Source organism: Amaranthus tricolor, chromosome 9 (genome assembly GCF_026212465.1).
Source record: "Amaranthus tricolor cultivar Red isolate AtriRed21 chromosome 9, ASM2621246v1, whole genome shotgun sequence".
NCBI lineage: Eukaryota > Viridiplantae > Streptophyta > Magnoliopsida > Caryophyllales > Amaranthaceae > Amaranthus > Amaranthus tricolor.
The window spans coordinates 25,579,036-25,591,141 of NC_080055.1; the positions used below are offsets into that span (position 1 = coordinate 25,579,036).

The 12,106-nt window shown below is 31.9% G+C and overlaps 1 protein-coding gene across 1 annotated transcript; it reads left to right on the forward strand.

The window, feature by feature from the left end:
• Positions 1–6,351: 6,351 nt before the first annotated feature.
• On the forward strand, positions 6,352–11,871 carry LOC130824307 (protein CHUP1, chloroplastic-like). Its single transcript, XM_057689241.1, has 7 exons — positions 6,352–7,278; positions 8,045–8,878; positions 9,084–9,215; positions 9,339–9,520; positions 9,614–9,725; positions 10,809–10,952; positions 11,390–11,871. Exons 1-7 carry the CDS (start codon positions 6,592–6,594, stop codon positions 11,471–11,473), a joined length of 2,175 nt encoding a protein of 724 aa, XP_057545224.1. The 5' UTR covers positions 6,352–6,591; the 3' UTR covers positions 11,474–11,871.
• The last annotated feature ends 235 nt before the right edge of the window (positions 11,872–12,106 follow it).

Consider the following 12,106-nt stretch of genomic DNA (forward strand, 5'->3'; position numbering starts at 1 on the left):
TATATATATATATATATATATATATATATATATATATTCTCGCCAAATTGTCATGCTTGAGAAGAGATAATATTGTGCACAATATTGACTTTGTCGTAGATTCCCTCAAATCCTCAATATGGGTCAACAATAAATATAAGGTTAGGAAAATTTGTATGAATACTCATCTATTTAGCGGGGCGAATTCAAAGTAAAATCAAATGATATCGAATCAAATTCAAATAAAAGTTAATAGTAAAAAGCACTTTGAAAATACTTTCCATCCCCCTCAAAAGAAATATATGTCCTTTAATTTTTCTTACTGAAATAGTACATCAAGTATAACAAGTCTTGAATGAAAACATCTCACTATTAGATATTAGGTAGTTTATATAATTAAACGAATTTTTAATTGATTATTTTAAAATTGTAAGTATTTACACTAAGATTTTAAGTGATCACTCTAGAATTATAAATAGTTATCAATTTAAAATTGTAATTTATCAATCTATATTTATAAATGAACACTTTAAGACAATAAGCATACAATAAATCAACTCAATATAATTAGTCTCACCATGTAATACTGTCTCGTTTGATAATTTGTGTATTAAGTATGACTAGTTTACGAAAATGTACTATAAGTTATCATTGTATTAGAAGCGATGTAAGAAGAATTACTACGAGTAATTAATATATTTTAGATTTACTTTATTATTTATACGTGATATTAGACCAACCAATAGCAAACTAGTATATGTGTCCGTGCATTGTAGGGATTTCTGTTAGTTTAATGGTTGATACAATTTATATTTAAAAATATTATAAGTATTTATTTTCAAGTTTCAAAAAGAATATATATTTTTAATTTTATTAAATTCACTTAACTAGTAGGGAAATAAAATAAGAATAATGATAATATAATTGATGATGCATGTATGAATATTGAATAGACATAATTACACAATAAATGTATACATACTTAATATCGAATGCATTGCACTATATGTTATTTTGCTAAACTAATACAATATATGGCTCTAAGTGAATACAATATGTATGCAACATTTATGCATTCCACTATATGTGAAACAGCCCAACCCAGCGTAAATAGTATGATATTACTATCTACAAAGCACAGTTTTTGTATTTTGAATCAACGATGTATGGTTTGTTTTCTTCTTTTGATTGCATTGCCCTCTTCCATAAGTTTCTTATGGTCATATGATGATAACCATATTTTTGAGCAATTCTTTTGAATGTCCCATGAGGTAAAGAGTCACTTGTTCTCAATGAGAGCATCTCTTAAAAGATTAAATGCCTCATCTCACTACTGAGTCTTGGCTTATGATGATTGTTTTGTTGTTCTCCTTGCTGCTCTGCCATTTCTGCTGATTCTTGCTATGATTTCGAGCTTGATTGAGGATTATATTGGCTTGATCCAAAGTACCATACCCCCTCGATTTCGTCTTCACTTTCTGAAGCCATAATTAAGGCAATGATGCAGTCTACTTGAAGCTACTGATTTTTTGAAGCTTCTGATTTTGTGAAGCTACTGATTTTTGTTTGAGGTACTGTGATTTTTTGAAGCCACTGATTTTTGTTGGGGTATTGTTATGAAGCTATTGATTTCTATTGAGGTAATATGATGAAGCTACTGATTTTTGTTGGGTTACTCTGATGAAGCTATTGATTTTGGTTGATGTATCATGATGAAGCTGCTATTTTTATACTCATCATCAGCAGAATTCCTAAATACTCATTTGGTTTCTATTTTTGGTAATTGATCATTAGTTTCAATTAAATTTGTAATCCATGTTTATTGTAATTGCCCAATAGACTATTGGGTTTTTTTTATTCAGATTTTGTGTGATTATTACCCTCTAAAACTTTCATAAAATGGAAAGCCCCCTTTGCCACCAAAACAGAAATTTTGTTTTGTGTAATTCCCTGTTGTAGGTTTCTCTCTCCAAAATAATGAGAATGATTATTGCCTTTTTTTTTTCTTTATTTAATCGTTAATTTAAATGTCTTTTCTCTCTCGTAATATCAATATAATTATTACTTCACATTACTATTTAATTAAAATAATACCACTTACTACAAAAGTTTCAGTTTTCTTAATATGTGTGAAAAACCCATATTGGACAAACTTTTAAGAACGGAGGGAGTATATTTATATTTTATTAATTAATATTGATTTATTGATAAAAAGTAACACCCCTAAATTTTATAAATATAAAATTATATATATACAATAAGAGGTAAATAATATCTCGTAGCAGCGGAAAGTAAAAACAGGGTGTCCGTCACACTCAGGAAGTGTAAGGCGTCAAAATAAATATTTAAAACTAATTATTTAAATGCACACATGACTTATAATCGACGCCGCCACACACCCACGCATTAAATACATCTAAGAACTTGTCATTACCTGTGGAAAACAAAAACACAAAACATGAGCTACAACTCAGTGAATAGTTACTCTAACGTGTCAAACTATTTATACTTGAAAACATTTGACGTTAAAATAATTTTTTAAATGTTATTTGAAATCCACAAAATCATAAATGTATTCATATATTTAATATAAATCAAAATATACTTATATAGTATAAAATTCTTGAATTGTCATACTTTGTAAATTATTCACAATGTACATTTATATAATGTCACAAAAATAACACATCTCCTTTCATAGACTCCTACCAAAAGGTCGATCCATCAAACATCTTAGGGAGGTAATTTGCTTTTGACAATATAAACACATGTCGTATTTAGGTGCACTGAGGGTTGACCTACCCTTCACAATCCGAGGCAAAAACATTTATATATTTCAATGTATACTATGTAAAGTACTAGAGAAGAAAAGAAAAATCAGAAATTATATGTATATTCCATGTACATCTTCATGTAAGAAATAACTTACACATGCCTTCTATATTTATAGAAAAGCGTACAACCATTCATGAAGTAATATGTCACTTCATGAACCACAACATCGATTCACGAATCAATGTCGATATTAAATCAATTCATCCCAATAATTCAGTTAATATAACCATATTAACCGTAGGTAGTTATCGCATAACTAACAAAACCGAATAAAACGAACATTGCAAATACTAGCGTGAACGTCGCGGGCCGCGACCAAAGTCGTGAGCCGCAATCTGAGCAATTTCCAAAACAAAAACTTTGTCTTGAAATCTCGCGATCCGCGAGTCTTTTCGTGATCCGTGAAAAAAACTTTTGCACAAAACAACAATTTTGCAATATTGGGATATTTAACTTAATTAATAAATTAATTTATTTATTTGATTTAATTAATTATAATTTTCGATGACCATTATACGGTCTGAATGACAATAGACCAATACATATAATTTTATATTTAACAAAACAAACAATATTGTGAAAAACACAATGCAATAAGCTTTAATTAAAAATCATATTCTTAACACACAAAAACAATTCGACCCATGGTTAAACCCAATCAATATGATGAGCAGTGACCACCCTCATTTAAGCTTAAATACTTTTTTCTTGTATAAACGAATCTGTAGACTGTACATCAATATATTAGATAACTTGTCTTTTGTAGTGACTAGTGGACATTAATATTACTCTTTTATTATGGAAATAAATACAAAATAATAAAAACCTATTTTCTTAGTTAATACTCTTTTTGTTCTCTAATGTTCTTTTTATTTGGAATATTTCACTTTAAGGAAAGAAAACTTTAATTAATGTTTTTAACACATGTTTAGAAGATAAAATATATTCATGTAAGATCTTATTAAATTTGTCTTACTTAATGTATACTTTTTTATTATATATTTTTTATAATTTTTTATTATATATATTTAAATATATTGAGATTTAAAATTTATATTGAAAACTATACAAAAATTAAAAAAAAATAATAATAAATGGAAGTATGTTGATCCTCACTTTAGCGTTGGAAGCATTAATATTGCTTTCTTCTTTAATACTCCCTCCGATCTTTTAATTTAGTCCCATTTTCTTATTTGGCAAAACTTTTGAATTAGTCCAATTTCTATTTTTGGCAATCCTTTTTTACTTAAATACCCTTAGTTCACACACGTAATTACGAATTTACCCCCGTAAATCCTTAAATACCCTTACTTAAAAATACCCAACTACCACCTTTTACATGGACCCCACACAATCCTTAATATGCGTGCCCAAGGAAATGGGACTAAATTAAAGGATCGAAGGGAGTACTACTCTGTTGAAAATCGGACGAAACGACGGAGTAATGTGACCTTTAAGTAACCACATACTAATTTGATGTATTTGATTTTGTCCTAGTATAAGCTAATTATTATAATGCATAATTACCAATGTTAAAATTTTAAGGAAATTTCACATGGTAGTATTTAAAGATTTTTTCATATAGTAGCATTCAATTTATGCAGTATTTAGCTGTCGTAGCATTTTTCGTTAAATTCTTGTTAATTTCTGTTTAATTCATCATTTTGTAAGATTTTTCCACATGGTAGAATCCAGTTTTTGCTCTCAAATGTTTGATTCACCATTTTAACTTTTAATTCACCGATTAATTTATCAACGCCCTTAAATATTGTAACAATTTTATTTTCATTTAAATTATTGGTATTATAAAGTTCAAAAGGTGCATTACAAATACTAATAAATAATTCAAAAGGCGCATTTTATAAGCTCAAAAGGTGTGCTTCATAAGTTTAAAATGTGTGTTTCATAAGTTCAAAAGGTGCATTCAAAGTACTAATACATATCTACTTAATTGTTACAACATTTAAAGACGTTGATAAATTAATCAGTAAATTAAAAGTTAAAATGGATGAATTATACATTTGAGAGCAAAAATTAAATGCTACTATGTGGAAAAATCTAACAAAATGATCAATTAAAAGGAAATTAACAAGAATTTAACGAAAAATGCTACGGTAGTTAGTGCATAAATTGGATGCTACCATGTGGAAAAATCTTACAAAAGTGCTACGACTGGCGTTTCATGAAAACTGGATGCTACCATGTGAAATTTCCCTAATTTTTAATTATATACGACCCTTCACGTTATCACTTGTTATATATTAATAACTATACTTGATATGTAATTTAGTCCATGCTTATTTAACACCAATTGGTCATAAAGTATTATAATTTAACTTACACATATGATAAACATAAAGATAATATAAAAATAATAAATAGATAAAATTAATCCTAAAATAACAGGGTATCACACTCTACCCAACTTAAATTAAACTTTGTCCTCAAAGTTAACTTCAAACCACGATATTAGAACCCAAATTAGTTCATTTTAGGATTTCGCTATTACAAAGTCAAGTTCATCCTTGAAATTAAAACTCAATTTAGAATAAAAAAAACTTACAATATCTTCAAATTAATACAAACTTCGACCTCAAGTTAACTTTAGCTCAAGATAGTGAATCCAAATGTTACATTCTAGCCACCATAAAATAAAGTTCATCTCCGAACTATATATCTCCAATAATAAAAATGTGATTCTCACAATAGTAAATTTTGACTCTTAATTTAAGTAAATCAAACGTCTCAAACTGAGAAGTACCCAATTAATAGAACTTGAATGTATAATACAACTCAATTATAAGCACAAAGCTCCAACTAAATGCTCTCAAATTAAGAAGTCGGCACCAAGAATCACAACAATAAATTTTAATGTACAATAATAATGAATCCAAACAACATATCTTCAAGATAGTCATAGATTGGATTAGATATCATATAAACAATGATAAGAACTCATATGACTATACCCAATTTAAAATAGAGTTCGTCCTCGTACTCACTTTTGATGTGAACAATAATATCCTAATGGGATATGGAGATGTTATAAATATTAACTCAACGACTCGATTATATGTTGGTCATGCCCAAATAATCACACCTCATGGCATCATGTTCTTACAAACATCTTACATGTCCAATTGGTTAGACTTAAAACTTTAACAAGTGTTACCGTACCACAACAATCTTCTTACACATAACTTAAATTGGAAGATAAATAACATATATATATATATTTACTCTAAGAAAGGAAAGGGTGGGGGAAATCTTTTTCCTCCAAATGTGAAAATCATCCTTCTTTCTTATTCATCTTTTTTAGTTTACTGTTATTCGACCTCTTTCACAATTATTTCAATTACTTCATTTACATTGCCTATAATTACTTTTGTTCTATTAATTTAATTTTTTTATTCCATTAAATATTTACTCTAAATCCAAACAAGTTCTGTACGGAATACATGAGCTACCGTCTACGTCTCAAAAATAAAATGGACTATTATCCCTAAATTTGAACTTAATATTAAAAGTCCAAGAAATAATACGACCGTTGGGATGTGCAACTCTCCTGGCTACATTCAAATTTCAAAACTTAAAAAAAACCTCATCGTAAGCAAAAAAGCTTGCTATGTTTCTCGCAAATCATCACTCATAGCTTAGAATTACGCTCCCAATTACATTGGAATCTGAGCTATTACTTATAAATCTCATTGATTGAATGATTTCCTCCCTAAAATCCTCCATAACCCATATAACCAATCCCTCATTTTTGTCCGAACAATGAAAGAGTTGAACTCAAAACCTAAAGAATACTCTCTTAGAACAAAAAAATCCAAATTTTCTGATCAAAATGAGCCACCCAAGAATTCAAATATAGGGTTAGGAAGCAATTCTTCGTCTAAATTGAAATCGGCGTCTATATGGGGTTCTAATATTGTGAAGGGTTTATCGGGTTCTGGGGATAGAAAAAGCAAAATCCAGTCAACAACAATGAACAAATTGATTGATGGAAAACCTAATTCGAAGGTAAAGCTAAAAAGGGGTGGAATAATTAGTGATTTATCTTGCTCTGTTACAGGAACCCAAATTCATCCTCATGGTAGTAGTATGAATAAGTCTCAAGATTTGTTTGTTGAGATTGAAAATTTGAGAGCCCTATTGAATGAATCAAAGCAAAGGGAGTTTAGGAATGCGAATTTGAATTTGGAATTAGAAAGAGAGGTTAAAGCAAAGCAAAATGAGATTGATAGCTTAAATAGGAAAATTAGGGTTTTAGAATCTGAGAAAATTGATTTTAAGAATGGGTATGGAAGTTTAGAGAAGGTGGGATTGGGGAAAGGGAATAAGAATAGTGTTCAAATGGAAGTGCTTCAACTAAGAAGGTTAAATAAAGAACTTCAACTTCAGAAGAGAAATCTTTCTGCAAAAGTTGCTTCTTTGGAGTCTCAGTTGTCCAATTTTTCTGAGGTAATTTTCTTAATATTTATTTTTAAATGCTTGGAATTTGGATTTATATGGTTTGATATAAGAAATGCTTGGCAAAATTGACAATTTTTAGCTTATTTAGATATAAGTAGATGGTTGAGTGATCAAACCGTCTAATGTTACAGTTCAGTAAATTAGCTTGTTCAAACAACATGTTATGAATTAGCTAATTTGTGACATGATACTTGTACCAACATATTCATAATTAGCTAGTTAAATCAGTTGATAAAATCAGTCAGTCAAATGGGTCACTCTAACCGGGTATGAGCTATTAGTCGTTTGTCAAACATCTATTATTAGCCACTACTAAATGGGTTATCACAAGTTACATATTAATCAATTTTGTTGATGCAATCATGAAACAACCATGAAATTTTTTTAGTATTTCCTCTTTTAGTTTTTTAAGTATAGCTATTATGGCTCTAAATATCATTTTTCATTTTAAATTATGGGATTAAGGTTTTTACATTGTATCAATTTCTAAGGGAAGTCTCATGTACATACACTTCTTTGCAATGCTTATCTACCCATGTAGCTTTTTTTCTTGGTAAAAATTAATAGCACCTTTTGAGAGAGGTAATGCAACTTTCTCAAGAAAAAGACTTGTTATGAAATTTTTAAAAATTAGGAATTAGTTGCTTGATTTGTTGAATATAAATAAATTGTTTGTTCCATTTGTTTTTGGATTTCAAAATTTTTAGTTACTCATAATATTGTATATGGACTAATGTGTTTTGAGTATCATTAGAGTGAAGTAATGAGGAAAATCAAAGCTGAATCATCACTATTGAGGAGTAAAAATGAAGATTTATCAAAACAAGTGGAAGGATTGCAGATGAGCAGATTGAATGAGGTTGAAGAACTAGCTTACTTGAGATGGATTAATGCACAATTACGCAATGAACTTCAAAACCCGCATTCGAGTGATTTCCCCGATAGGGAAAGTAATGAACTCGAGGAGGATGATAGTACAAAGAAATTGAGGGGAGTAAACAAGATAAATCAATGGGCTATGACAAAAAAAGACGATTTTTCGAGTGTACAAGAGAGCGATTCAGGAGGAAGAAGACATTCAATAAGTGGATCAAAGTGTTGTGATGAAGATTTGGTTTTAGATAAGAGGAGACAATCAGATGGGTTTATGTGCACTAAACTTGTAGACTGTAATAAGGGAGGATTGGAGGATGAAGTCGAAAGTAATCAAGTTATGGCCACGCCCCCGCCGCCTATAGAAGTTGTTAAGAGGGCCTTAAGGATACCGAATCCTCCACCAAGGCCTTCATCGGCTGATTCTAATGAACTAAAAGAAGGTGGTCATAGTCATAGTCAGGCTCGAGTGGCACCTCCGCCACCGCCTCCTCCACCTCCACCCCCACCTCCGCTTCCTCAAAGATTTTCCGCAGGGAGTAATGCAGGAGCCGTGCAGCGCGCACCTCAAGTTGTTGAGTTTTATCATTCACTAATGAAGAGAGACACGCGTAGAGATTCAACTGGAGGAGCCATTTGTGAGTCCCCTAATTTATCAAGTGTTCGAAGCAACATGATCGGAGAAATTGAGAACCGTTCGTCGTATTTGCTCGCTGTGAGTTCCCTTAGCTTTTCAGTTTATGACAACTAGTTCAGTAAAACCTAGTCACATCCATGATCATGAACCTAAATCGATTCTCGTGGGGGCTTCCCCAAATTTTCGTGGACACCATTAGAACTGATCTATTTGGTTCATAACTTCATATTCAATCGTTTGGCATTAATTGATTGATTTGTATGCATTGATCATGTCTGTACAGATCAAAGCAGATGTTGAGATTCAAGGAGAATTTGTCAATTCATTGATTAGAGAAGTAAACAATGCAGTGTACAAAAACATAGATGATGTTGTCGAATTCGTCAAGTGGCTCGATGATGAACTGTGCTTCCTAGTAAGTATAATGCTTCATACCCTTAAACATTATGACTTTATGATACCATCTGTGAGTCTTTTTGCACACCATTCAGATGTCAGAACATTACTGTGAACCTGATCATTTCTGACATGTTATCAGGTGGATGAACGAGCCGTCTTAAAGCACTTTGATTGGCCTGAAAAAAAAGCTGATACGTTGCGAGAAGCTGCATTCGGGTACAAAGATTTGAAGAAGTTGGAGTCTGAAGTTGCTTATTATCATGATGATCCTCAATTGCCCTGTGACGATGCCCTCAGGAAGATGGTTTCCTTATCAGAAAAGTACAAAGCTTGTTGTTTTATAACATGACATTCTAACTTCAAGTTTGTTCTTTTTCTTAATGTTTTCATGGATTTTCGGGTTTCTGTTTTCAGGATCGAGCGTACGATCTACAATGTTCTTCGAACAAGGGAATCGTTAATGCGAAGTTGTAAAGAATTCCAAATTCCTACAGATTGGATGCTTGATAGTGGTATATTGAGCAAGGTGTGCATTACTTTTTCTGATCTTGATCAAGCATGTGTGTTGATACTTAGTTTTCGGTCGAATTCAAGCTAGTTTATGTCCTCAATCCAAACGCGACAAGACCCGATCCAGAACTGAACCAACCCGAAAAGGACCGACTGAAAGTGACTTGATTCGCAGCCCACTCGCCCGACCGTTTTGACGGTCTAACCAACACCAAATACTTGGCTAATTATTAGATTGTGATAATTTTGATGCAAAACAGGAATTAGGATTAATTCTTATGAGTTTAGGTGGTAGTGGAAACAATTTGAAAGTTGTCTAATGTAATTCTTATTGATTGTAAGGCGTAAGTTCAACATTAAAAGAGGATTAAGCTATGTAATATGTATATCATACTCATCGCCAGCTAAAATTTTTATACCTATCACCTTTCATATGTCGGCACACACGCGCGTCTACGTGGGTAGTATCCTAACTATACCCATTCACTATCCAACCGGTATACCCATCATGATCATACCTGCTTAATTCCCTCCCAGTCTCACATTACCCATAAGGTTATGAAAGATAATATTTTTCATACTCTTATCTCCGTTACCCACCAATTTCATTACCCATGAGGTTATGAAGGATAATATTTTTCATACTCGTATAGTCGTGTCTATCTGTTACCCACCAATTTCACACACATACCTGTGGTGAATTCACGATATTGAAATAGGATGGGCCAAACATTCATTTCTACGTGGTAAACCCACTAAATTGTCATTCTTCCATGTTGTATATCACACAATTCAATATTAATAGGGTCGTTAATCAAATGACTAGAGGTGTTTTAAAATAGACCCGATGGCTCGATATTTACCCGATTTTGTAATCGAACCGACTTCAAAATAAATTTTAAAATCATGTAAAAATCAATGTAGACAAAAAATCCGATTTTGAACCGACCTGAAACACGTGACCCGAAATCGATCCGATGACCCGAATGAACACCTCTACAAATGACCCGGCCATGGCATGCGGGCCTAGATTCCCCTACCCAGTAAGCCATTCCTGCTCCAAGTTAGGGCAGCTGATGACTGTGCTTTAAATGTGTAGGTGAAACTTGGGTCTTTGAAATTAGCAAAACAATATATGAACAGAGTGGCTACAGAACTCCAATCGAGATCATCATCTGAGAAAGATGTTGCTATGGATTACATGCTTCTTCAAGGAGTGAGATTTGCCTTCAGAATTCATCAGGTTTGTTTAACCATCTCCCAAGATTTATCTTTCATCCTAGGAGTTCATGCTCATGTGTAGACCTGCGTAATGGGCTGGATAATGGCCAGTCCGAGCTCATATACAAGTGGGTCAGCTCCAATGTTACATAATTCGCTGGCTAATTCGTTTTTCAAATTCGCGATTCGCTGAAAATGACCAAAATATAGCCTAAAATCGATTATAATTCGCTTTTTTTCGATTCACGGTTTGCGAGGAAATCAACGAATCATGTACACTGATCAGGTCGAATCGAACTCACATAAAAAGGCCCATACTAGAGCCCGTTTTTAGCCCTTTTGTAAATAAATGGCCTCTTTAAGCTTCGGTCCATTTCAGAGCCGCATATTTTAAGCTCCGCCCATTGCACAACTCTACTCATGTGGGATTCATTGGTATAATTCTTTGTCTAAATGCAGTTTGCCGGAGGATTTGATGCGGAAACAATGCAAGCATTCGAACAACTACGAAGACTAGCACATGCACTAGACAAACCATATTAAGAGTATACAAGTTGGTATAAAGTTTTGCGGAGTTGTGATATCATAAGCGTTTTGTGGAGTTCATGCTGAAAGACTTTCGAGGTGGTTTTAAGCATATACAAGGTGTTCAATCGCATAGAGCCCTATAAATTTAGGGCCCTTAAATATCAGTCGATGTTAGTTTACACTAACTTTGACTTGGTTTGATTACTTGTGTTTAGGCCCTAAAATTATGAAAAAAATATATAAAACATATAAGACTTTCAAATTAGTGTATATTTTTTGCTCTTCTCTCTGTCGCATATGTACATTATGCCCACTTGAACTAGGCCTAAAAATCATTTTGCGGATTAGAGTTGGTAATTTTCCAAGTCTTTGAATGAGCTTATTTACAAAATAATACATTTTTTTATCCTAAATTATAAGTAATTATGAGAAATTTGTGCATTGTTTGAATTGATATGGTCCTAAAGTGTGAATTCTTCCATCCTACATCAATAAAATGAGGACTTTTAGATTTTAAGATAAAAGAAACGAAATGTTTAAGTAAATTATTGGCTTTGTAATAGCAACATCGAACAAACATAAATTCCTAATATTAAAAAATTATAACTTTTATATAAGACGGTATCATAATGATACGTCTTTTAAAAA